The sequence below is a fragment of the Amblyomma mixtum genome, chromosome 5, assembly GCF_055824585.1.
Source record: "Amblyomma mixtum isolate Tamu chromosome 5, ASM5582458v1, whole genome shotgun sequence".
NCBI classification, from domain to species: domain Eukaryota; kingdom Metazoa; phylum Arthropoda; class Arachnida; order Ixodida; family Ixodidae; genus Amblyomma; species Amblyomma mixtum.
The window spans coordinates 150,121,786-150,149,559 of NC_143016.1; the positions used below are offsets into that span (position 1 = coordinate 150,121,786).

The 27,774-nt window shown below is 48.2% G+C and overlaps 1 protein-coding gene across 1 annotated transcript in view; it reads right to left on the bottom strand.

Annotated features, from left to right (window-relative positions):
• Nucleotides 1-910: 910 nt before the first annotated feature.
• LOC149344138 (venom metalloproteinase Antarease-like) overlaps nt 911-27,774 on the bottom strand; it is an 84,785-nt gene continuing 57,921 nt past the window's right edge. Inside the window, exons 11-13 of the mRNA XM_089547159.1 lie at nt 27,227-27,362; nt 1,790-1,936; nt 911-1,102 (exon numbers count right to left, since the gene is read on the bottom strand). Coding sequence (XP_089403285.1) covers nt 911-1,102; nt 1,790-1,936; nt 27,227-27,362 — 475 coding nt within the window. The remainder of the gene's footprint in view (nt 1,103-1,789; nt 1,937-27,226; nt 27,363-27,774) is intronic.

Consider the following 27,774-nt stretch of genomic DNA (forward strand, 5'->3'; position numbering starts at 1 on the left):
TTCATGGCTGTGATCAATCGAGATTTGTCCTGTCGCTTCTCGCGTCACGAACAAAAATGATAACGCCCCGTTCCTGCGGGCTTGAGCGCGAACGGACACTACAATCACGCGTGACAATAATGCAATGCAGAACCCTTTGCTTCTTTTCGTAAGCATGTAATCCACCACTACAAGAACTTCGCAGCGCCTGAGTAGGTGCAACCATACACCTTTCTGAACAAAAGCAAAATTTCGTATGAGTATGGCCAAGAAAAGTTTGCGAAGAATGTACAGGTGCGGCCATAAGTAAACGGAGCACGCTATTGCGTTCTAAGTGCAATCACGCTTTCTCCATTGGTAATAAAGTAGCGTTGCTTGTTTACAAGAAAGCCCACCAACCTCCTCTACCAGCATGCGCGTACCACTGCTGGAAATTTCAATTAGGTTACGCGTGAAAAATATTCGAAGACAGTTGCGTGCTCCGTTTACTTTTGTCCGCGCCTGTACGTAACACTTCCGAACACCGTCTGATAAAGCATGCTGAAAATTCTCAGTTGCAGCTGTCAAGTAATGTCACATAGTATATCTCATTACTTCGGGACAAGAGATCATTCTAGTGGAAATATTGCTAAAATGGTTCTTTATACTGTTTTATTTGCTTGGGTTTTGAATAAAACGACTGCGTGGAAAATGAGAAACAAGATAAAATTGGTGATTGACATGTGCTCGCCTTTTTATATGCCCTGTTTTGTTTTGACTCTAGTTTTGGAAACACGGCCACTTCTGTTTGCTGTTAGAGTTGGTTTCTCTAACGATAAAACGAAGACATTAAGAGATGCGTAGTGAAGAGTGCGTGCCTTATTCAATGTTATCCCGCCTGGTATTGAAACGGCACCAAGCTGCCATTCTTTTTTGCTGATCGTTCCTTTTACTATGTTTTCTGCGATCCTTGGAGCCCCGTAAGTCTGAAGTTTTTGATAGCTCGTGTTGTAGGGCAGTCGCAATGACATTTTTCTCTACTGACAGCCGTTGTCGTTGCCGGCCGTTCAGTTGCTGGCTCGTCCCGTCTCGTTGCATTTGAGCGGTCCACAGGTCTTTTCTGGCAGATACCACGGATGCAAACCTGAAAAATAGGTCGAAACGCCGAATTTATCTACTGCCAAGTCAATCGCGCCACAGTAAGCGTTTGGCTCCGTCATATATAACGGTTATATAAAAATACATTACGGATTATTCTCGCAATGGTGGCCAAATGTCAGCACTGCTAAATTAATTGACCTTCATCAAGTCTATAACCTAACCTAAATATGAAAAAAACACTATTCTTTCTGTTGTATCAATGAAATCAGTTATATTTTGTCAAATAAGCAAGCACCAGCTTTTCAACCAAGCAGGTGCTGATAACTTATACCGCTAGTTTCAGCTACAGTCCTTAAATAACCACTGGCTAATTAAAGGAACATCAGTATTGCAGCATGTGCAATAATATTCGCAGTTGGCGCAGTAAATATTTTATAACTGTAGATCATTAGAAGGCAGGGATCACAACAATTGTGGTACACCTCAAAACGAAACTTTTAATGCCTGAGCATGATCCCTTGTCGCCGACTTTGATCCAATTTTTATTAAAACCATCGTCATAATTTGCGCGCTTCCATGATATGTTTTATTTCAAATCTACTGTTCCGTAGCCCTTACGACCGTATAGACGCGTGAGCAGCACATGCCAAAATCTCGCTGCGCGAATAAGAAATGAAAACTGCGTAGATTTTTGTGCAATTGCCTTCATGAAACGGAGTTTCCTGTTTACCTTGCCTTGGCCGCACGGCATATAATCCAAAGTGTTGTGCAGCTGGTAGTTAAAAACGTAGCTGCGATACAAAGCGCCGTTGTAGTAATATGGCTGGTACACTAGATACTGGCATTTCAGCTTGCACTGTTGGAGTGTAGGTGAGTTCTGAAAAAGAACAAACCCCGTTTTTTACTGACCATGAGGTAAAACTGTTAAATTACTTTAAAATTACTTTTTATGGACGCTCCCAAATATGATGCAGGTTCTGAAGCAGCATTAACACGTAAAACAACTGACCCTCACTTACAGAATACCGTTTCCGTTCTGACTGCTTTAAACACTCATCTTTTCTCGTTAGTGACTGGAGAATGTGACAGCGTAGGTCCAACCATTACTAAAAGTTAATCATTGACAATACTCTTTACTGCAGTTGACAGTGCGTCGGCTTACCTTCAAACAATTTGCTTAATTCTTCGATTTTGCTATTATGCGCTTCCGTACAATCTACTATTCATGCTTAATCTCGTTATTCTACCTACGCCACGTTACAACTACCAATACAATTTTCATGTCGTTTGCAGCGTATTTTTGCAATATTTACAACATAAGCCTTTGGGCAAAATTGTTACGTAGCTTTGCATTAGTTATTGCAACACATCCCATCATCACAGCTTAGAAATTTGGCTCTGGATAAAATGCATCAAAGAGTGACAATGTCATCGGCAGTTATGTTGCCCAGTAATTACCGCGCTGACAATATCTGCCTCACTTTCAGGACGTAATTATTGTAAATTTACGTACAAGATGCTGGGCCACCATGCACTGTGTAATCGTAAGCTTTGTCTCGGATATGTGAACGTGTCGCATTAACTTGCTTGAACATGAAAACAAGTGCTCTCGTGGCCACAGCTAGAGCAGGCAGCTCGCTGAGAGCAAGGAAGGGAAGAGTTATCTAGCAGGTATTTATAGATTTTCCTCACGGATAGGGTGGCCTTCTTGGCAGAAGGCCAGCATGCTTACAGCGGCGTGACGGCGGTGCCTTCGCGTGTGCGGCGAAACCACATCTCTTAATTGGTCTTAGTTTTGGTCTTTTTGCGTTGCCCCCGTCCCTCTGCTTGCTTGGTCGCCATTGCTCTGCATTATTCGCTATGTTCATTTGTCCTGTTCCTTGCGACACAGTTTCATATCCCTATGCACACAGTGCTGAGCTTCTTCAGCTGCAAGGTTGTTGAGAACCACTTTACAGCTTTAGGTGTAAGGCGAAGGGTCCCGGCCGTAAAGTTGGCGTCATTCGAGCAGCCGCAAGTACGTGACCATCTGTTGCAAATATCCCGTGCCTCGCGCTGATTTCATCGTCACCAGGCGGGGTACTCTGTCGAAAAGAGATGCTGAAAAAAGAAATTTAACGCCTTTAATTAAACAAAAATAGCTGAGGTTTGGCTTTGGTTAAAACCGGTAGGTTGCGTAAGCACAGCGCACAGCGCGCCCGTCTAGCAGCATCCTGAGCTCGCCGTTTAGCAAGCCGCTGTTCATGCTCTTCATCGGTCTCTTGCGCCGGCTGTTGCTTCCTGGCTGCTGCAAGTCGCCGTTACTTCTCTTTCGGTTTATCGGGTAGCATGTTGAATGAATCCAGCAAGCAAGCGAACGCGTTTTATACCCATTCTTCCCCCTTCTCCCTCACATCTGGCGAGAGAGCAGCGCAACAGCGCCTCCACTCAGTAGCGACGGCCGCTGCCGCGACCACCCGAGCAGCGGTCGCGACCACCCCACGGCTTGAAGTGAGGGGCCATCTACAGCCGATCTTGTTGCTATGGCAACGACGCTCCATCTGTTGCGCGCCCTGCCTACCGCCACGACCACCCGACGGATTTCAATTTCAAATATTTATTCCAACATTACACCATACAGATATAATGTCGAGGATGGCAGGCAAAAAGCCTCCTGGAGGCTTGACCGGTCCTGCATCCTGGTGTACACTTGGTCCTGCATCCTGGTGGACACTCCCCACTTGAAGTGGGGAGCCCATCTGCGGTCGCTCTAAAGGTGAAACCTGCCTACTGCCGTGGCCACGCGAAGGGGCTGAGACCTGGCGTAATATTACTTACGCAATAAAAATCTTCCAATGAGTGGATGCCGCAGCATTTTACGCGTATGCGCAGTTGCTGCCGTAGCACGTATGATACATCCGCCAGCGGCGACGTCGAACATCAGCCGCATCGAGAAGGGGGCCTCAAATGCAGCCGTGGCGAGGCGGTGCTGCCTCAGCTATGAACTCTTCACGGAAGTAGGAGGCCTGAACCAAAATCATGCGGCAGGTCAAAGGGGACGTACTCGCAGGACGCTGCTCGAAAACGCGTTGCGCAAGAAGGGGCTCAATGCTGCGCCTACACATCTCTAGTGCCGTGAAGCACTCGCTGTAACACTTCCAAAACATAAACACGTTAAACACAAGTTCGCATCGCAGCAAACAGAACCACTATAGAAGCACTAAGTGTAGCACTAAGTGTAGCACTAAGTGTAGCACTAAGTGTGGCACTAAGTGTAGCACTAAGCACTAGGAGCGCTAATAATTCGCACTACGACGGGTGAAATATCCATTAAATTCACGAGTGCCGATATTTTGAACCCTTTTTGGCACTGCTGACCTGCTAACCCCTCTAGAAAAGATCTGTGGGGAACGTAACGGCAGTGATACCCGCTCCCCAATCATGATTGTGATTTCCCTTTTATATTTATTGGTTTCCCTTTCTTCACTTGCCGCCCTTAACAAACCAGTTTGTGTTCCCTGAGCGGCTCGTTCTGCCGTGCGGAGCGAAGCCCTTTAGCAGAAAGTCGAGACCTTCGGACGTTACGTAAGGTTGCTCGCAAGAGCATCCATTTTTCATTTTTTAACGCTACAACAAGGGCGCTTAAATCCAATGTGTTCATTTCTCTAAGTTGTATAAACTGGAAGGAAGAAAGGCTAATCCTACGTGTGCCACTGACTGGACCTAAGGACTCGTGATTTAACCGACGAAAACGTCATACGATAAGCAGCGATGCTGTCCTCGCAGGAACTTCGCAACACATGACTTGCGAAGCTTGCATGGGTAGGTCCACGCCCTTTGCAAAGTTCCTGTTTACTAGATTTCGCATGTTTACAACTGTGCCATTCCAATTAAGTGATGTGACTGTATCAAAGAGAGACTGTCGACAGATGCTGCTGCATGCAACCAAGGAGGTAATTGGAGTATGTGAAGAATAACGTAATGCAAAAAAAATTCCACAAGGAGAAGCGGAATGAGGCAGCATGTTACTTTGCTAATTATCGGCATCGAGTCTCTCCGTTCTTGTTGGAAGGGGAAGCCAGGTTTAAATTTTTGTTGCGAAAGCAACATTACTGGAGCCCAGCTCGGATAGCCGCGTATGCTCGTGGAGGTGCGGCTGCCAAATGACCTTGAGTCACCGTTTCCTAGCAACCGCTTCAGCTGCGCTTCAACAGATGGCGCCGCGCCGCTGCCGCCTGTAGGGTGCCTCGATTCCTACCCGCCCTGCCGGCACGGCGGGCAGGCATCGCGGCACCCTACAGGCGGCAGCGGCGGGCAGGCATCGAGGCACCCAAGCCGCCTGTCGCCTACACACCCAGAGGGCGCCACCTTCGCACAGGCGCTGGGTTTCACAGCTCATGACTGCGTCGTGCCGGCCAGTGAGCCGGCAAGAGCTAAACCAAACGCTTAACCACAAGCTAAGACCAAAAGCGTATTGGCAAGAACGGAACGTACTATCTTGTGCCGTTACCTAGCAACCCGAGTTACTACCCGAGCTTAAACGAGTTACTCGGGTAAGCTCGGGTACTAAGTCGGGTAAGCTCGGGTAAGTTCGGACGAGCGTCGTGCCATCTGCGCGAGAGGTCGCTCGGGAAGAGCAACATGGGTTGCAAAATCCCGATGGGTGGCTGGGATCGCAACAGCCACCTGCCAGTGCAATGACGCATCGCTTAACCGCAGCGCCACTGCACTAGTAGTGGTACAGCAGAACTGGCCGGCATCTATGAATATGAAGTAGGAATTACCAATTCAGCCTACATGGACATTAACCCACTAAAGATATCATGCCACACCCCCAGAGTGGAGCTTAAGTGCCCCCTCCAATTGAAGAATGAACCCCTGCTTTCGCAGGTCTACTCGGTTTAACTACGTTAAGCCCCTATCAGTTTTTTACGTAGCGTTCCTTCCATACTGCTTGCAATGATTTAAGCAACAGCTGTCTTGCATAAAACGTCTGTTCTTGCTTTGCCACAAGTGCGGTCATGTTGTTAATTGTATCGTTTAGCCCTCGAGAGCTCTGAGACTTCTAGAAATCATTCATTGAATCGAAATAAAAGAAGTCTAAATTTATCAGCGGAAAATTTTGTTATGGTCCCATAAAGTGCGCAATATTAAATGAATCGCTGTAGGAAGCTACACTGCAGAAAGTGGAATGCAAAGGAAACAAGCGAATACAACTATCAACATGCAACCTGCCTTTGGGATAATAACAGACGTCATCGTGAAATGCCCACGTATGGCATGTCCACCCGTGCACCACACACAGAAGAGGTAAGAGAACTAAACAGTGTATTTGCCGGTCGTCTAGATAGAGATACGAAAAGGCTAAAGCGCTTAATATATCGGCAGTTTCAGGTTGTTTGATAAACATTTTTCGCGAAGTGCAAGTGAGTGCGGCCTGTGCGGGTAGCTTGAACCGAAAGACAGATATTAAACATGTGAGGGAGTTCAAATCAAGATTCTGTTAACTAAAAACTTTTTATCGTCATGGAGCAAAATATTTGAATTCAAGACTGGAACGTCGTCGACATTGAAAGTGAGCCAACTTTTTAAAATCTCCTAATTGGCACGATGGCTAGAGAGATCGAACGGAAAAAATGCATGAATGCTCTTTGAGTTGGCCTTCGCATCTTGCAGATTCATGAAATGACGTCGCTGTACGTCGTGTCCCCCCGGAAATGCCATAATATTCAGCGTTATAATTAAGACACGTGACTTGCGTTGAAATTTCCTGCATAAATTTTAAAAGTGAAGAGATCTCACCATCGTACAGCGACCGATGATCACACTAAAAAGTTTAGAAAAGCGTGTTTTCCATGGCCGCTATGTCGGATTCATACTGCTGATTGCGAGTTCTGAAAACTGAACTCGCCTTCAATGTCCAAGGCCTTCAATTTCACTTAAGCTAAGCCCTAAAACCTAAGTGAAAAATATGAAAAACTAATAGACGAATGCTGTGTTCGTTTCAATTTTATCAAATAAATAATTTCGAACATGTCAGATAATCAAAACCCTCAGAAAACGATGGGTCGAATCAGCGGAATGACCAGATGCATCGCCAAACACCGCGAAAGAATGAGAGAAAAAGACACAAGACACAGTTATGCTGGTGAATGCCCTCATAAGCCGCCGGATCGCCTTTGGTCTCTCTTGTCAAATGCTACAACAAAAGCGAACAGAAGTTAGTTAGTTAGTTATATGGGGTTTTATGGCGCATAAGCAACTATGGCTATCATGCGCCAAACACAAGGTTAAGCAGATTGATCCAATCATTCGACCTGCATACCGTATGGACCTAGACCTACCCTTCAGTACATCTAAGGTAAAGCTCTTAGCCCTCGGACTGCATAACACTTTTCACAAATTACTTAACGCAGTCCTCCCATGGCAGGAGACCAGGATCCAGACCACGTTGATGGCCAGAGACATCCTGAAATGGGAAGACACCACGGAAGGCCTCAGAAGCACTTGGATCAAATCAATCACTCTCGCTTGCGATCCGATACTACGTTCAGGTGTCTGCAGTACCAAAGCACATGTTTCACTAAGTGCAGGCAGACCGCTGCCTGGCCAGGGTGCCTGCACAAAAAGCTGGATACACCGAAGCATTGCATATGGGTGAGGCAGCATATCCGGACGGTGACGGTTTTTCGATGGCAGCCCTGGGCCAGTACCAACGGGGTGCCGATGCCCTTTATAGGAGCCGAGATCCCAGCCACAGCAAAGACCACTGCAGTTGTACTTACTACCAAATATTTTGAAAACATCGGTGCCCCTTCCCATACCGTAACCGACTCTCAACGAGCCTGCCACGAGTATACGACAGGCCGTTAACTCGAGCGGAGTTATCCTCTGGCTTCCGGCTCACCGAACATCACCGCATTGCGTACACTCCAGGCCTCGAGGACCTCGGAGGGAAAGAGAGGATTGGTGCTTTAGCTCGCGATCTTACCAACCGAGTGGAGCTACCTATACCCAGCTTCACCCCAATTCATTAAGAACGCTTTGAGACCTATCGGCTCGACCATCGTCAGATTTGTCCACCATCACACAGGCGCCTCACCTCAGAGGAAGCCTACGCCTGACGTCAAATTTGAACAAATACTTTCCAAAAGCTTTGTAGATCCCGCGCAGTCCATCCCGCTCAATAATAAAACACTTGCCATTGGTGCACCGCTAGTCCGACGCTGTTTCACATATATAATAGGAATGCCGAGATAAAGCGCAACTTTCACGACAGCTCGCCTGTTACTGCAGTAGTGGGAGGCGCAACTTGTATGGCATTAATTAGACAGGAGCCGGCCTGAGCGGCGTCACGCCACACGCGCAAGGCACGCCCCCTTATCGTTTCTTTCGTCATTTGGGCTGGCATGGCTTATTAAACAAGCACGAAATGAAAGCAACGCATTCACCTTCCTGATGTCCACCCGTCGCTAACAGAGCGTCGATACGTGGCGCCAGAAGTGAATTTCCTAACTCTACAACGCACTGAACAGACAGAAGGCTTCGACGCCAAGCTGCTAGAATGAATTTTCTGAAGCCGTCGGACCCACTTCACATCACAGGTGATGTCTAAAAAAATTGGCAGCTAATAAGCAGAACCTAGAGCTCTACTTTAGCGCAGTGAATCCAGACGGCGGGCTTTTGAGCGCTCCTGCAAAGACTGCAGTGCTGTTTACTTTAGCCGGTGAGGACTCCATCGAAGTCTTCAACAATTTACTTTCAACGAAAACGAAAGCAAAGCAGACAATAACACGGTGGTAAAAAAGTTCGACAGCTACTGGGGCGCCCAGACGAACGATGCGAACGAACGATACTTGTTCCGCACGAGAAGGCAGAAGGCAGGAGAAGCCTTCAAGCAGTTTTCATGTGACCTAAGAAAACTAACGCGGCACTGCAATTTTGAAGGTCTAACATACACCATTTTCCGCGACCAGATAGTAAACGGAATCAGTCATGAAAACCTCCAAGATAATCAACTGACATTGGTCAAAGCGGAACAAATATGCAAAGGAGCCGAGGCAGCAGTGCGTCAGAATGAAGCCTGAGCATAGAAAGAAAACGAAGTGGGCCCTGTAAAGAGGACTCAAGGAAGAAGAAGGCAAGACTTGTACACCATGCCAGGAAAAAAATCACTTTGCAGCATGTTATAGAAAAGCAGCGCATGTCGGTGAATTGAGGAATGATGATGATGATGACTACAATATCTTGGATGTTTGCGTGGACAGCGTTGAAAGGCGGCGGCACTTTATTAAGGTAAACGTTGGAAATGCAACTGTTCTCACTATCATCACAAAGTTTTACTCAAAGTTCAGTCAGAATCCCAAGCAATCCTACTGCTCCATTCTGACCACAAAAACATCTAGCCTACGCCGGCGCTCAAGTGCGGCAGTTCGATCGTACAGCGGATGCAAAATCAAGCACTTGGGCGTTATCAACCAAGGAGTGGGCATCGGCAACCGATGCTGTAACTAGCAAATTTTCGTGGTCAAGAAAAGATGACGGGCACTTCTTGGTCTTCAAGCGACCGAACGGCTCGAGTTGGTTTCCCAAAAAGTGGATTCGATGATAATGAACAGCGTCTAGAAGCTGCTTTAAGAATACCGATATATTCTTCAAGGTACCGGCGCCGTCCAACGCCAGTACAACATGGTGCTGCGCGGAGCCTCCCAGCTAGCCGTTCGAGACGCTCGGCGTGTACCTTTGATATTGAGGAAAGGTCAACTAACCGACGGACTGGGTAACTCCTTTAGTTACTGTCAAAAAGAAAGACGGAAAGCTAAGAGTCTTCATGGATCTGAGAATGATTGACGCTTGCACAAAGAGGGAGCATTACAAGATGCCGCAGAGGGAAGACGCGCAAGGAGAATTGTCAGGAGCGAAAGTATTCGGCCGTCTTGACGGAACGGCTGGTTTCCATCAAATGCTGCTTGACGACAAGACCTCACGTATTTGTACTCTCGCAACCCCCTTTGGCACGTACCAGTTCTTGAGGCTGCCATTTCGTATTTTTTTACTCGTCGGAAGTCTTTCAAAACATACTTAACGAAATCTTCGAGTCTCTCCCTGGTGTTCACGTGTACGTATACGACATTTTGGTGGGGGGAACGTCGAGGGAGCAGCACGATTAGCGCTTAAAATCGGTATTTAAAGCAGCAAGGCGGGCCGGAGTTGTACTCAGTCCAGAGAACTGGAAAGTTGGAGTCAAAGAAATTGTTTTTTTGGGCCATGCAATCTCTGAAAAGGCATAACGTGTAACCAAGCACTGGTGAAATCCATAACTGAGATACCTGTTCCATCAGACAAGCGTGCGGGGCAAGCTCTGCTCGGCGTAGCAAATCTTTTTTCCAAATATATACCGTTCCTGGCGGTAAAGACACCGCAATTTCGCACTTTGATCAAGCATGATGCGGTCTTCGAATTGACTCTCAGCCATACGCAAGAGTGACTAGAAATCTATAACTGCCTGAGCGAACCACCACTGCTTGCAATCTTCGACCCTGGCAAAGAAACAAAGGTGGCGTCAGATCTCAAATCGAGAAAGAAGCCATTTGCAGTGACGTTCGGCTGTAGGAAATTCCACTACTTCATCTATGGCCGAAATATGATATTTGAGACTGATCACCGACCACTGATTCAAATCGCTGAAAAAGCAATAGGGGACATACCACATAGACTTCAAAGATTTTTTCAACGCTTGCTAAAGTATAACTTCACTATGCAATACGAGGGGGTACCCAAAAGAAACCGGACTTATTTTTGTTTGCACTTACTTGTTCACATTTTAAGCACAGACCTTCAATCTCCTTCAAAGTATTCCCCACTTGCAATGATACGCTTGTCGAATCTTTCATTCCATTTTTCAAAACATTGTTTAAATTCATCTTTTGTGATGCTTGACAGTGCCTCCGTCGTTTTTTTCTTCACCTCAGCAACATCAGCGAAATGCTTTCCATTCACCTGTTTTTTCATTCTAGGAAACAAAGAAAGTAGCACGGGGCAAGTTCGGGAGAGTATGAGGGTTGAGAAATAAGGGTCATGCCAGTTTTGGTCCAAAATTATCGTAGAGACAGGGCTGTGTGAGCAGGGACATTGCCATGATGGAAAAATCGGTCACCCGACCGCCACAAATCTGGCCGCTTCCGCCGAACACTGTTGCCCAATCTTTTCGAATCATCCAAGTAGAAAGCCTGGCTAACTGTATGACCCTGCGGAACAAATTCTCAATGGACGACTTCTCTCACGTCGAAAAAACAAATCAGCATTGTTTTGAGGTTTGGTTTCACCTGACAAGCTTTCTTGAGGCGAGGTGAATTTGAAGTTTTCCATTGGCATGATTGTGGCGTTGATTCAGGATTCGATTCAGGAACACTTGAGTTGTCCCCATAGCATCGTCCTTGGACGTCTTTCTTAATATTTCAAGAGTTTCCATTCAACTTTTTCCGAGCAAAAATCAGAATTTCACCGGCGCACGCTGTTCACGAAAATCAGCCATTGCAAAAACGACACTCATACAAAACAGTCGTCACTCTAAAACTCTGCCTAAACTAGTCTGACCTCCTTCAACGATGGCACTCGGCTTACTGACTCTGGAATGTTCGTTCTATGCGCTCCTAGTGATAAAACGCGGTACCACAGAAGCTTTGCCGACCAAAAAATTTAGTCAGGTTTCTTTTGGGTACCCCCTCGTATGTTCCAGCAAACACGTTCTGCCCGAAATGCTAAAGGGGCTTGCGGACACGACTATTAAGGGCCCATACCTGTGTGCATGAAGAGAAGCTATCTGTGGAGGAGAAAGCCTACATGGAGAGCTGGTACCTTTCGCCAGCGAACTTTCTGTTCTGAAAGGTGTTCTGCTAAAAGGCAGCAAAGTTGTAGTGCCTGCGGTCATGAGAAAAGAGGTGCTACAACGGAGTTATGATGGCCACATAGGCTTGAATAAATGTAAAGCGAGGGCGCGAGGATTTGTGTTATGACCGGGCTTGAATATGCAGCTTACTGCCATGATACAAAAATGCCGAGTATGCAGACGCCATGGGTACAGCCAACCAGCAGTACCACTACTTACCAGCCCGGCAACGGACTACCCGTGGTATAGGGTGGGCGCAGACCTATTTCAGTAAGGCGCAGATTCCGTATCTGTCTGTGTGACCCTCTCTGAAATTTTCCAGAAAGAGAGAAGCTTAAAGACACATCTTCGGCAACAGTCATTGCGAAGGTGGGAGCTATATGGGCAAGATATGGAATCCCGGTAGAAGCGTACATCGACAGCGAGCCGCAGTTAGCAAGTCGGGATTTCGGTTTTTGGCAAGAATGTACGATTTCAGACATGTGGCATCGAGTACGGAGTTCCCGAGTGCAAACGATTTAGCGGAAAAGGTGTCCAGATCCTGAAACGGGTTTTGAAGAAAACCAAGGCAGCAGGCGAAGATTTATTTTTTCTTCTAAGTTACAGTTCGACTCCTGTATAAGATGGACCGTCCTCGGGAGAATTGTTACAAGGAAGACGGCTGAGGTCAACCGCGCCAGACTTCAAGGAGCAAACAAAGGTACCAGTGGAAAAACACGTCCATACGGAATGATCACGAGGCCCATTTTCGCCTTTTAAAGAAGGTCAAACTGTCAGGAGGAAGAACATGGTCGCACAAAGCGAGTGACCGTCACAATACTTCCGAGATCGTACAAGATCCTGACAAAATAACAAGGTCCTTCGACGTAACCAGCAACCTTTGCTACCCACAGGCGAGCCTTTCAACCAGGACGTGCTTGACAATGATGTCACTAAAGCTGATCACCAGACCACACCATCCACATCAGTTCCTGACCATACGAGCTCCACCGTTCCAGCTACAGCGCAAGCTTCCACTCCTCCCCCGAGACGATCCAGTAGACAGAGACGTCCTCCTCAGCGCCTGCATTACTACAGGAACTTTAGTCAAATCACCTGAAGCACGTAGTTCCTTTGGTGTTTTCTTTTTAAGTGGAAAAAGATGTATCGCATTGTGATAACAAATGAGCATGACCAGCGTCACCTTGTCGAGCCAACGAGCGCACATCCAATTGGTCCGCTCGTCGGCCAACCTTTTTGTGGCCAATTAAATGTTTTTTCTCCTCCTCGACCATGGAGCCAAGATTACACCCAAAGACATCACAGTCATATTTACTCTTAAAAGAATTGCATCTGTAAGAAGCAAGATGAGCAGCGGCGGCAACCTCACCACCAGCGCGTGGCGCGAGATCGCTGGGTTGATGACCGAAGCTCGGACCGGCATTTTGGCTAGCTGTCTTTAAGCTATTTTCCCGAAAATCCTGTTACAATTTTGTGGAGCTGTGCTGGGGACAGCCTTTGGCTTAAGTCCTGGAGCTTCGCCGCAGAACCACCGCTTCAGTTATGTCCACCGACGCAAGCCAGTCATCCTCCCCTTCGCCTAAGCCCATCGTTTGCCCTGGTGCTCTCCGACAGCGGGACCCAGTCAAATTTAGAAGGTCCGATGATCTCGACGTGGAGGATTGGCTTGCCTCCTACGAGCGGGTAAGCGGCCACAACCAGTGGGACGACGCCAGGAAACTGAACAACGTGGTGTTTTACCTCTCGCACGTGGCCAGCATATGGCACAGGAATTATGAAGCAGACTTTACCACCTGGTCTGCCTTCAAACGAGCCTTTTCAGATGTCTTTTGGCGCCCCGCAGTACGCAAGCTGCGCGCCGAACAGCGCCTGCGAATGAGAGCCCAACTGCACGAAGAATCTTTCGCCAGTTATATCGAGGATGTCATCAACCTCTGTACAAGGGTAGACACGTCTATGACCGAGGCGGATGGGATTAAGCATGTCCTGAAAAGCATCGAAAATGAAGCATTTCAGATGCTTATCGCCCGGAACCCTACCACCGTTGCCGATGTATTCACCCTGTCTCACAGCTACGACGAGCTCCGCAAGCAGCGCATTCTGGTGTCATCACCTTCCGTGCAGCCTGACTCTAACAGCCTCTCACAGCTCGCCGCTTGACCTGATCAAAGAATTTGTGAGTGAGGAGGTGGCTCGACAGCAGTCACTTCTTCACGGCGTTCAGTGACCTCCCCCCAAACAGGCTTCGACCCTCCAAGCTGTCATTCGCGAGCAAGTGTCCGAAGCGCTACCACCTGTTCGTCCGCCGGTCCCTGCTGCGGCGCTGCTCACTCACACCGACGCCGTCCGAAGATCCAGGGCCGAGCCGTTCATCCCGTTCTACTGGACGCCGCCCCCTGCCTTTCCAATCCGGCCACCTCCTGCTCGTGTCAACCCTTGGCTCACCCGTGACAACCTCCCCATTTGCTATGCATGTGGTGTCCCTGGTCCCGCTGCGCGCCTCTGCCAAAGCCGAGTGCTACCACCCGTGGATGACCCCAGAACCTATGTCTACGCGGAACCACAGCCCCGGCCACGTCTGTCGTCTGCCGAACGGCTTGATGCCTCCGATCGCCGCCCGTATTCCCGCCGCCGTTCGCCATTCCCGCGGCGCCGCTCTGCTTCACCACTGCGTCCTCATTCCCCTATGCACCAGGAAAACTAGTTGCCGCAGTTCCCGAGAAAAGAACTGCGTATTTGGCGGCAACTTTAAGGCCTCGTTTGTCTCCAGCGAATGTGCTCGACATTTCTGTAGAGGGCCACACTGCCTTGACACTTGTCAATACTGGCGCTGCTGTTTCTGTGATGAGTGAGAAACTGTGCCGCAAACTTCGGAAAGTGACGACGCCGTTATCAGGATTTTCGCTTCATAGAGCTAATGCGCGGCGAATCTCGCCTTTAGCCGCCTGCACAGCCAGGGTCATCATTCACGGTACTTTATACACTGTCGAATTCAACGTTCTCCCATCATGCTCGCATGGCATTATTTTAGGTTGGGTCTTTCTCTTCCGACATGAGGCCCTCATCGACTGCGCTCGTGCCGAGCTCGAACTTCTTCCGTGCAGTGCTACCTCGCTTGATACGTCATCTTCGTGGGGCAAACTGTCTGCGGCCAACCACCTCGAGATTCCTCCATGCTCATCGGTTCCTGTCCCTGTCTCCTGCCTCACTGCATCTGACGGCGCCGTCGTCTTTACACCATCCGACGTCTTCATCTCTCGACACCTTCTGCCTCTGCCATTCACTGTGCTCACTGTTCAAGATGGCTTCAGCCTCATCCCAATCTCGAACCTTTTTTGAGCCCCTGCATAATTCTCCGCGGCGAATGAATTGGCCTTATTCAGCCCGTCGACCCTTTCTCGAACCCGAACGTTGCGCCTTCCCACTAATTCTCTTACTTTGCCCGCATGTCCCGCTTTGGCCACAGACGACGCCTTTGCTGATTCCGTCGACGCCAGTCTTGCCACACCGCAAAGCGCCCGACTTTCGCTCTTCTTTCCACTTTCGCCACTTCTTTCGACGTAGCTCCGAACTGACTCGGCTGCACGTTTGCCGTGACCCACGAGATCGACACCTGAGCCCACTTGCCGCTTCGTCAACGCCCGTACCGAGTTTCGACAGCCGAAAGCCAGATTATCATCACTCAGGTGGACGAAATGCTTCAGCGAGGTGTCATTCAACCATCCAGTAGTTCGTGGGCCTCTCCTGTCGTTCTAGTGAAGAAAAAGATGGCACAATACGGTTTCGCGTCGATTATCGGCGCCTTAACATGATCACCCCCAAAGACGTATACCCGCTGCCGCGAATGAATGACGCCATTGACTCCGTCCAGGGCGCGGAATTCTTTTCATCTTTAGACCTGAGTTCGGGGTATTGGCAGGTCCCTGTGCCGGAGGCTGACCGTGCCAAGACCGCTTTTGCTACACCAGATGGCCTGTACGAATTTACCGTCATGCGTTTCGGCCTCTGTAATGCCTCAGCGACTTTCGAGCGAATGATGGACTCCATTTTATGCGGCCTGAAGTGGACAACAAGCCTGTGCTACTTAGACGACGTTGTCGTCTTCGCGCCTGAGTTTGAGACGCATCTTCACCGCCTGGAGCACGTGTTGACATGTTTATCTGCCGTGGGGCTAAAACTTAATCTCAAAAAGTGTCGCTTTAGCGCCGGCCAACTGACAATTTTAGGTCACGTCGTCTCTAAGGACGGCGTACTTCCTGACCCATCAAAACTTCGTGCCGTCGCTGAGCTCCCCAAGCCGTCGATTCTGAAAGAACTTCGCAGCCTTCTCGGCTTGTGTTTGTACTTCCGACGTTTAGTCCTAAATTCTGCCTCTATCATAGCACCACTTGCGAACCTTCTTCGGGGCGCCAACGACCTGTCCGGTTGATCACCTGACCGCGACGACGTCTTCATCACCTTACGCCGGCTGCTCACAGCTCCTCCCATTTTACGAAACTTGGGCCCTACTGCTCCCACTGAAATTCACGCCGGTGCCAGTGGCGTTGGCCTCGGTGCTGTCCTTACGTAACGTAAACCCGGATTTCCCGAGTATGTCATTGCTTACGCGAGCCGTGCACTCAAAAAACCGGAATCCAACTACTCAGTAACTGAGACGGAATGCTTGGCTATTGTTTGAGCGATCGGAAAGTTTCGCCCTTACGTTTAAGGCCGCCCTTTTGCCTTCGCCATGGATCATCATTGCTTGTGCTGGCTGGCCTCCTTGAAAGACCCTACAGACCGCCTCGCTCTCTGGGGCCTACGCCTTCGAGAATACGATATCCGTGTCATCTATTGGTCCGGCCGAAAACATAACGGCGACGCTTTGTCCCGCGCTCCACTGCCGCCACTCGTTGTCTGCCACTCGCCAGTCGGTTGCGCTTCGTTGTCGTTTCCAACAGATACCATGGGCAGCCAGCAACAAAAGGACTCCTGGATATCTTCGCTTGTACGTTTTCTCTCAAATTCCACGGCGGCACACGTGCCTCGTGCCTTACGCCGCCAGGCTGCTCACTTCGCCATTTGTGGTGGTCTCATGTAACGCCACAACTACGTCTTTACCGGCAGGAAGTGGTTGCTTGTCGTCCATAACCATTTGCGGTCGACATTCTGCGCCCTGCTTCACATTGACCCGCAATCTGCTCATGCCGGTGCCTTTAAAACATACACGCGACTCCATGCCCGCTATTACTGGCACGGTATGTTCACCTACGTCCGCAAATACGTCCGCTCTTGCCCTGACTGTCAACGTCACAAGCCGGCTCCTCACCACTCAGTCGGCCTGATGCAGCCTCTCTCTCGCGCTTCCCGTCCTTTTGACCGAGTTGGGATTCACCTCTACGGGCCCCTTCTTTACACTGCTGCTGGCAACCGCTGGGTTACTGTAGCCGTCGACCACTTCACGCGGTAACCCGAAACCGCGGCTCTTCCTGCTGCTACAGCACCACACATTGCCTCTTTCATCTTGCATCACTTCATTCTTCGCCATGGAGTGCCCCGCGAACTGCTGAGCGACCATGGGTGCGTCTTTCTGTCCGAGGTCAAGGAATCCTTTCTCAAACAGTGTAAGATCACTCACAATACCGCCACAGCCTACCATCCTCAGACTAACGGCTTTACAGGAGGGTTTAACCGCACCTTGGGCGATGTGCTGTCGATGTACGCGTCTTCCGACCACTCCGACTGGGACCAGATCCTGCCATTCATAATCTACGCCTACAACACCGCCTCGCTGACCACCACCGGCTTCTCGCCGTTTTTTTTTCTCTACGGGCGAGAACCTTCCTCAACGCTCGACCCTGTACTTCCTTCCCGGCCCGACGAGTCTGAGTGCACCACTATTTCGGACGCTTCCAAGCATGCCGAGGAGTGCCGTCAGGTCGTTCGGTCGTTAACATCCAGCGAGCAGGGGCGTCAAAAATTACGTTTTGACACAAGCCACACTGCTGACAGTTTTCTACCCGGCTCTCTCGTCTGGCTCCGCGTGCCGTCTACCACACCCGGCCTCTCCTCCAACCTTCTCCTTAAGTACCACGGACCTTACCGCATCGTAGAGACCACTTCCCCGGTCAGCTACATTGTCGAACCCGTGACACCAGCCACCGATCAACGCCGACGTAGCCGCGAGACTGTTCATGTGTCACGCCTGAAGCCCTACTATGACCCGTGTGTATTGTTGTCTCCCTGATTCGCCAGGATGGCTTCGCCTTCAGTCGGGGGTGATTGCAAAGAGGAAGATGAGCAGCGGCGGCAGCCGCACCGCCAGCACGCGGCGCGACATCGCTGGGTTGATGACCGAAGTTTGGAGCGGCATTTTGTCTAGCTGTCCTTCAGTTATTTTTCCGGAAATCCTGCTGCACATCTAATATTTTGAAACAAGAGGATATAAAGCTTTCAGGCGAGGTGGCAGAAAATAGGTGAGGTACTAAGGCGTTGGCGCTTCACCGAGTTTCCGTGGAGCTCATCTGCACGCAAGCACCGCACATGAACTGTACTTTAGCCACTCCGCCTGTCTCCACCGCCGATCATAGATCGAGCTGAAAAACTGGCACAGGCCAAGGAAAGCGGACTAAGTGGCCATTTTGTACACATGGCAGTAAGGTCTCACAACTGTATTGTCATTAATCCCAAAGAGAGGAAGAGCCACGTATGGCTATGCGTTTTGAAATGCAATAAAAACTAACTTTGCTCGCAGCGTCCTGGTTTAAAGAAACAGTGCCTACTTTCATCATCATCATCAGCCTGACTACACCCACTGCAGGGCAAAGGCCTCTCCCATGTCTCTCCAATTAACCCTGTCCTTTGTCAGTTGCCGCCACTGTATCCCCGCAAACTTTTTCATCTCATCCACCCATCTAACTTTCTGCCGTCCCCTGCTACGTTTGCTTTCTCTTGGAATCCACTCCGTTACCCTTAAGGACCAGCGGTTATCTTGCCTTCGCATTACATGCACTGCCGAAGCCCATTTCTTCCTCTTGATTTAAACTAAGATGTCATTAACCCGCGTTTGTTCCCTCACCCACTCCGCCCTCTTCCGATCTCTTAACGTTACACCTATCATTTTTCTTTCCATAGATCGCAGCGTTTTCCTTAACTTAAGCTGAACCCTCTTTGTTCGCCTCCACGTTTCTGTCCCATAAGTGAGTACCGGTAAGATACAGCTGTTGTATAGTTTTCTCTTCAGGGATATGGGTAAGCTGCCATTCATGATCTGAGAGAACCTGCCATATGCGCTCCACTCCATTCTTATTCTTCTAGTTATTTCCCTCTCATTATCCGGATCTGCGGTCACTACCTGCCCTAAGTAGATATATTTTGTTACTATTTCCAGCACCTCGCTACCAATGGCGAACTGCTGTTTCCTTGCTAGGCTGTTGAACATTACTTTGGTTTTATGCATGTTAATTCTTAGCCCCACCGTTCTGCTCTGACAGTCTAACTGATTGATCACGCTTTAAAGTTGTTGTCCTGCGGGGCTTAGCAAGGCAATGTCATCAGCGAATCGCAAATTACTCAGGCATTCTCCATTAACTCCTATCCCCAACAGTTCCCAATCCAGTCCCCGGAATACCTCCTGTGAGCAGGCAGTGAAGATCATTGGCGAGATCGTATCTCCCTGCCTGACTCCTTTCCGTATTGGAATTTTATTGCTGACTTTATGGAGAACTATAGTAGGTGTGCAATGGTTATAAATATCTTCCAATATTTTCACATTACACTCTTCCACACCCTAATTCCGCAATGCCTGCATGACAGCTGAGGTCTGCACTGAGTCAAATGCTTTCCCGTAATCAAAGAACACTATATAGGTATAGGGGTTAGTTATATTCTGCGCATTTCTCTATCACCTGATTGATAGTGTGAGTGTTGTCTATTGTCGAGTATCCTTTACGAAAGCCTGCCTGCTCATTTGGTTGACTAAAGTCCAAGGTTGTCCTGACTCTATTAGCGATTACCTTAGTAAATACCTTGTAGGCAACGGACAACAAGCTGATTGGTCTGTAATTCTTCAAGTCCTTGACGTCTCATTTCTTATGAATTAAGGTAATGTTAGCGTCCTTCCAAGCTTCTGGTACTCCCGAGGTCACAAGGCATTGCGTATACAGGGTGGCTAGTTTTTGTAGCACAATCTCTCCTCCGTCCTTCAACAAATCTCCTGTTACCTGATCCTCACCAGCTGCTTACCCTCTTGCATTGCTCCTAAGGCTTTCTTTACTTCCTCCTTCGTTACTGGCAGGATGTCCCATTGCTGTGCTCGACTGCCTCCCTCAGTAACTTGATGATTAGATTCGCTACTGTATAGATTTTTGTAGAACTCTTCGGCTAATTCAACTATCTTATCCATATTGCTGATGACATTGCCCTGTTTGTCTTTTAGCGCATACACCTGGTGTTTACCTATGCCCAGTTTTCTCTTCACTGATATTAGGCTACCTCCGTTCCTTAGAGGATGCTCGATTTTCTCCATGTTAAACTTTCTTATGTCGGCTACCTTGCGCTTATTTATTAACTTCGATAGCTCTGCTAGTTCTAGCCTGTCTATGGAGTTAGACGTCCTCATGCTTTGGCGTTTCTTAATCAGATCTTTAGTCTCCTGAGATAGCTTGCTGCTTTCCTGTCGAACCATCCAACCACCTACTTCTGCTGAGCACTCTGTAACGATAGCTGTAAGATTATCATTCATTGTTTCAACACTACGGTCGTCTTCTGCAGTTAAAGCAGAAAATATGTTTTGCAGCGACATTCTGAATTCCTCTACCTTTCTTCTTAATGTTAACTCGTTAATAGCCTTTCGCTTCGCCTGTTTCCTCCGTTCCCTCTTCAAATCTAAGCTAACACGAGACCTTATCATTCTGTGCCTACTTTATTGTACAGTAAAAGAGCATCTGCCCTCCTCTCTACAGAGCGCTCCTTTGTTTGGAAGTGTACGGTCATCGCAGGGAGTCTATTGCCCTCATCGACACCTCCTGTGACGATTTGTATCATACATTACCCAGCATATCCAAAAAATTTTACGTGAAGGCTATAAGCAGCAAAGGAAATTTTCTAGGCAAAGGATCGACGACCTGGGACAGTCGCACCGCACACAAGCGCGCACAACAGCGTCGTGTTCGTTCCGAAAACACTTCGTCGTCCTCCCATCGTCCGTAGCAATATAAAGCTTATTTCTCAAGCTCTTTGAACTCTACCTATAGGTTATAAGATAAGGTTTATTTTTACTACCTTTTGTTTTATGAGAACGTAACACACTCCACATTGAAGAATGCACGTGCTTACACGCTAATCGTTAGGCTTCTAACGGTCTCTCTAATTCGCCAAATTATGCGCAATATTTGCCACATGTGACCGGGTCGTTTCCTGACTTTTTTAAATTGAAATTTATTTGATGGACCGCATATCATGTGAACCTTTTGGTGGGCACCAGAGTTGAACAATTTTGGGGGGATTATGTTCCAGCCATAAATTGCATGACCATCTGTGAGGGGCGTAATGGGAAGCAAAAGGACTGATGCGATTTTTTACCTCGTCGTCATATCTGATTTTGTAGAAAATGTTGCCATAACTGTAATTCAGTTCGCAGTACAGAAATTTAGCACTTTCTCTGCGCCCTCCAAAGGCAACCCGTGTGATTCCAGACGCTTGAAAGGCGACTCTGGCCACTACTTTGTTTATTTATGATTTATTGAGTATTTGCGGCAGACTGGACAAAATATACGAAAATTTACTCTGCTGGCGTGTTTCCACGTTTTTTTTTTATTCATGATATACACATAAACTGTTGCGGGTCCTGATCGTTAAGAAACTTTCTCCAAACCTAGAGTCGAAGCTCAACTTGAGTTAAGCAGCGGTGACAACCAAAGCTGATCACAATGATCATCAGCGTATCTGCTTCTACAGGAGAACAAAGGCATTTCCCATATATCTCCTGATAACCTTGTCGCGTAGTAGTTGCGGTCGTCGCATGCCTGCAGATTTCCTAATCTCACCCCCCAATCTGACTCTGTGACGCCCCTTTATACGATTTCCCTCTCTTTGATCCTTTTCTGCTACCACCAGTACTCCTGTTAACTGGCTATCACCGTATATCCCCATTTCCTTTTCTTGTATTAGCGAATTTCATCTATCTTGGTCAATATCTTGGATTACGATGTAGTGAAGACCACTTGCACTTTATTTCTCTCGTCAAATAAAGGCTTGCAGTTTTAGCGGCAGAAGCTTTTTTGTTCCAAGTCTGCGAAATTTTAGAAAAAGACTATCCTTGAAAAAACGACAAGGACGAGTCGACGCACTCTATAGTAAACATAAATCGCCTCTAAATGTTTGCCTTTCTTGCAGTATATTCGAACTGTTCGTAACTAAATTGGACCAAAACTGGAATATGCACAAAAAATGAGTCTCTTTAGGATGCCGTATGAGTACATCAGCAATATTACGCAAAACATGCTTAATACTCCCGAATATTATTAGGGTATATTTTACAAGCAGATAATATCCAGATTATGAAAAAGTATTTTTTTTAATCGTCGAACAATATCCTGTGGTTCTGCAAACTCGAAGTTTGTGCATTATTTCTCTAGCCAAAGTGAACGGGCCCATAAATGTTAAATTATATAGTCGAGGTACATGCCTAACTTACTGTTGCATTTGTTAACTGTAATAGCTGCTCTGTTCTTTTATTAACACCTCAATATTTAGGAAATAAGCATTTCGTGGACTATTAAATGAAAATTTAGAAAAAAGAAAATCTACAAAACGAAAAAAATCTCTCGGTGGACAATAGAGGTGTTAGCGTTCTGCTAAAAAAATTTTCAGGCTTCTCATCTTAATGCATATTACGATTCGTGCCGAAATTTGGCAAAAACAGCAGTGCCTATGAGCGCGGGAATCAACCTGTTCAAGATGAAGAATTTTCTTCATTCGTTATATTTTTCTCGACAAACATAACTGCAGGCCCCTTCTTTCCCGTCATGAGGCGAAAACACATATTCAGGAAATCTAACATGTTGAGCAACTAGTCCCTGCATGATCTTATCCGAAATCACCCGGCAGTCCTACGACTGTTACAAAATAACTGACTAAATCTAACAAACGGCCTCTTATTGAACAATAAAAAGCACAGGCGCTAGCCTCGCAAGTTTCATTCTAGAGGACATCACACATCACACAAATGTGCATAGAATTGCAATGTAGCTTGAATGCGTTGAGTGGGTACAATACACTCACTGTTACATTTTTTTTTTTGCAATTATGAAAGAGGAAGATCCATCACTTAGCGGAGGAGATAATTATGTTGCCACGGGCCTGGCTCGAGCTACCTGCGCACTAAGCCGTGACGAGGACGAAGTGGTCGCCTTTCTATGTGACCGTCGCACTGTTGTCCTTGTGACCAATTTTAGGAATGAACACCGCCATTTATTTGGTGGCACAGCCATAGCCCACGTCGACCCTGTCCAAGAGGTGGCTGAGTGTTTCGCATGCCTAGAAATCACACCTGGTGAAGCCGACGAAGAGGCAGTACGTGCCGTTCACATAAACGAGGCCTCTCGCCCGCAGAAAGGCAGCAATTGCAATAATTGTTGCTGCAGTTTAAGTACTGCTTCACCTCGTCGTCTAAGGTACGCCAGACGCCCATCACTAAGCATCGGATAGTCACGCACGATGGCGCGCGCCCAATACATCAACAGCCTTATCGCGTATGTCCCCGAGAGCGGGAGGCCACCCAAACGCAAGTGAAGGAGATGCTCAATGACGGCATAATCCAGCCATCGAATAGTCCCTGGTCGTCTCCTGTCGTTCTCGTAAAAAAGAAGGATGGCACGCTGCGCTTCTGTGCGGATTACAGAAAACTTAACAGCGTAACAAAAAAAATGTCTATCCGCTACCTCGTATAGATGATTCCCTCGACAGACTGCGCCAAGCAAAATACTTTTCTTCGGTAGATCTGCGCAGCGGATATTGGTAAATAGAAGCTGATGAGAGAGACCGGGAGAAAACCGCCTTTGTCACTTCGGACGGCCTCTATAAATTTCGTATGCTCCACTTCGGACTCTGCTGTGCTCCAGCAATGTTCCAACGACTGATGGATACCGTGCTCACCGGCCTTAAATGGCAAACATGTCTAGTATACCTGGACGATGTAATCATTTTTTCAACAACGTTTTCGTAACATCTGCAGCAGCTCAGAGTAGAGTTAGAAGCCGTCCGGTCAGTTCATCTTTCTCTCAAGCCGCAAAAATGCCATTTTGGCTTTACTGAACTCAAGTTTCTCGGGCATGTCGTCAGCACCGAGGGCATCCGGCCAGACCCTGACAAAATTTCTGCCGTTGCAGCCTTTCCGGTTCTCACTGATAAAAAAGCCGTCCGATGATTTCTAGGCCTCTGTTCGTACTACCGACGTTTCGTAAAAAAACTTTGCTAAGCTGGCCAGTCCTCTGACGCGCTTGACACGAGATGAGGAGCCATTTTTGTGGGGTGCCGAGCAGCAAACTGCTTTTGACGATCTACGACGTCAGCTACAATCACCATCAGTACTAGCCGATTTTGACGATGAAGCCGCCACTGAAATTCACACGGACGCCAGCAACGTTGGTCTTCGAGCGGTTCTCGTCCAGCGTCCAAACGGTGTCGAAAAAATGATCACTTATGCTAGCCGTGTACTTTCCCGCGCAGAGTGTAACTACTCTACAACTGAGGAAGAATGTTTGGCCGTAGTATGGGCCATCACAAAGTTCTGCCCCTATCTGTATGGCAGGCAGTTCCATGTTATTACTGACCACCACTCATTATGCTGGTTGACAAACTTGAAGGACCCATGTGGCCGCCTAGCGCGTTGGGCGTTACGCTTACAGCAATTTGACTTCACCATCATCTGGTCGCAAGCACACTGGCGCTGACAGCTTGTCGCGTTCACCCGTGCAACCTTACCAAGGTAACGCAGAAGAAGATGCATTCCTTGGTGCAGTCACGTCGTCCTACATCATCGCACAACAACGTGCGGACGACGAGTTGAAGCTGCTTATAGAGCATCTAGAAGGTCACCATCCCTCGATACCCTCCCACCTGGATCATAGGCTGTCATCCCTATGTCTTCGAGGCGGAGTGTTGTATAAGAAAAACTCCGCATCCAGTGGTAAGAGTTACCTCCTGGTAATACCAGCCACCCTCAGCCACGAGATCCTCCTCGCCTGCCGCGACGAGCCGACCTCTGGGCACGTTGGATTCACGCGAACACCTGCCAGACTGCGGCAGAACTACTATTGGCCCATCCTTCCCTCATGTGTGAAGCGATACATTCGGACCTGCCGTGCGTGACAGCGTAGGAAGACGCAGCCTCTGAAACCGCGTGGCATGTTGCACTCTATCATGCCTCCTAACACACCCTTTGAACAAGTCGGCAGGGACCTCCTCCGACCGTTTCCTATGTCGTCGAGAGGAAACAGATGAATAGCTGTTGCAACAGATTACCTGACGCGTTACGCCGAAACGCAGGCTTTCCTTCAAGGCACAGCGTTCGAGGTTGCGCACTTATTTATGCGTGCAATAGTGCTTCGACAAGGCGCTCCGTCCGTCGTCATTACAGACTGAGGGAAGGTATTCACAGCTCAGCTTGTCCACGACATCTTTGAGCTGAGTCACACCAGCCATCGAACTACGACAGCATACCATCCCCAAACAAATGGGCTCACAGAACGCCTGAATAAAACACTGGCCGACATGATTTCCATGTATGTGGAAGTGGAACACAGAACCTGGGACCAAATACTCCCTTACGTCACATTCGCGTACAACACAGCGACTCAAGAAACAACCAGCTTTACACCATTCCGTCTAGTCTACGGCAGAGAAGTGCGGATGATGCTGGACGCCATGCTCCCGTGCGTGGATGATGACTTGACACCAGATGCAGGCTCCTTTGTCGAACAAGCCGAGCAAGCTCGCCAGCTTGCTCGTTTGTAAATCACAGCTCAACAAGACACGGACTCCAAACGTTACAACCGGCGCCACAGGGAGGTTACCTACAACACCGGTGACCGTGTGTGGGTGTGGATTCCCGTCAGCCAAAAGGGATTGTCCGAAAAACTGCGGCACCGATATTTCGGACCTTATGAGGTGCTCCGTCGTGTTGGCAACGTGGATTATGAGGTTGTTCCCCCATGGAACTGTGTCTATCGGTCGTCGGCAACCACGTACTGACATTGTGCATGTAATGCGCCTTAAGCCATACTTCTCGCGTGAGAGCGATGACGCTCCACTTTAAACTGTGTTGTGTTCGGGTTCTGCGTTTTAATTTATTTTTTGTTCGTTTTCTGCTTTGTAGAGCCTTTGTAAAAAGTTTGGAGCCCAGGGGGTTTGCTTCTGAAGCGCACTGTCTGGTTCGTAATGCATCACCAGCGATTCCAAATTTGCCGAAGGTAAGAAGATTTCTGGTCCTGCCTTCTCCAATGGCTAGGACTACCACGAATGTTACAGGAGTCCCACTACGAGGCTTAGAAGAAAACCCCCTGGGGTCTAAATTTTTGGCAAAGACTCTACATACCCTCGCATCGGGACGACGCTCTTCTTTTTCGGGGGACTAATGCCACGGCCCTGGCTCGAGCTACCTGCGCACTAAGCCGTGACGAGGACGAAGCGGTCGCGTTCGCGTGAGGCGTGCTCGAGCTGGCTCTGGTCTGGGCGATTAAAAACCCCGGCCGTTCTACGGTCCCCCTCTACGTCTACGACTGTGCTCCGTCTGGCCTGTGACAATATAAGAGCAAAACCTTCTGGGGATAGAACCAAAGAACTGATCTTGTAGCGGGTACCATTCTATTACGCCTCAGAGCAGGACAGCAGAGTTGCTCAGGGTGAATTCTTGATATGCACTGTCGTGTTGGAGCAGATAGCTAGCGCTGGTGGTGTTGCAGTTATTGGCCGCTATTTAGATTGTCGGCAACTACACAATGAGGCTACCGTGACGTAGAGCCCAGGCGATGCTGAGAGAACTCTATGTTTATTGAGAGGGAACGCCATGCTTTTCACTTCTCCAATTTGTCTACCCAATCTACTTTTTTCTTCACCACGTATATTGAGTTTTATGCAGTGTATACGCTGCGTGATGTGTGGTTTTAAGGGATAGTTTTTAATGCTTTTTTTTTCAGCTACCATTTTTGCGGAATCGCGCGATGCAGCCGGACTTTGCGTAACCTATGTCTACTCGGTGATTCTGTTCCGAGCTCCAGTGCACAACCGACACAGGCTACAGCATAGTAAAACAAAACGTACCATGTCAGCAGTGACGTTGAGCTGGTTTGGAACTACTTGTTTGCAGTACTCATCGGGCGACACCTCCGTTCCCGGATACTTGCCATCTTCTCTTTTTTCTTCACGGGTAATTTTCCAGCAGTCCCAACCTCGCGTTCTGCGGTCAACAGAAAGAAACGTAAGCTCTTTTAAAACATCTTAATACGCATTATCAAGTGCGTTATTAATGTTTATTCTAGGCATTATCTGTGAAACCTGGTATAGGGTGAGTTGTTTCACTGGATTCCAATATATTCTTGTGCAATTTCAAGTCTGCACAAGAGGGAGAGAGGAAAACGTTTTGAGGCATAAAATAGCTGGGTGGGCTCTCATTCCAGGAGCGCATTGTCTTTTGCCCCGCTCTTGCCCCGTTTACCAGCAAAGTTTCGTGTGGCGAATATGAGTTGGACACCGCCGCCTCCCTGTCCTCAGTTGTTGGGTTCTTGATTCTTTGTATAGCTGGGTTTTCTTGCCAAGCCCATACCATATTGTATAAGTTAGCCAGCTCACTACTGAAGGCGCAATGCGGA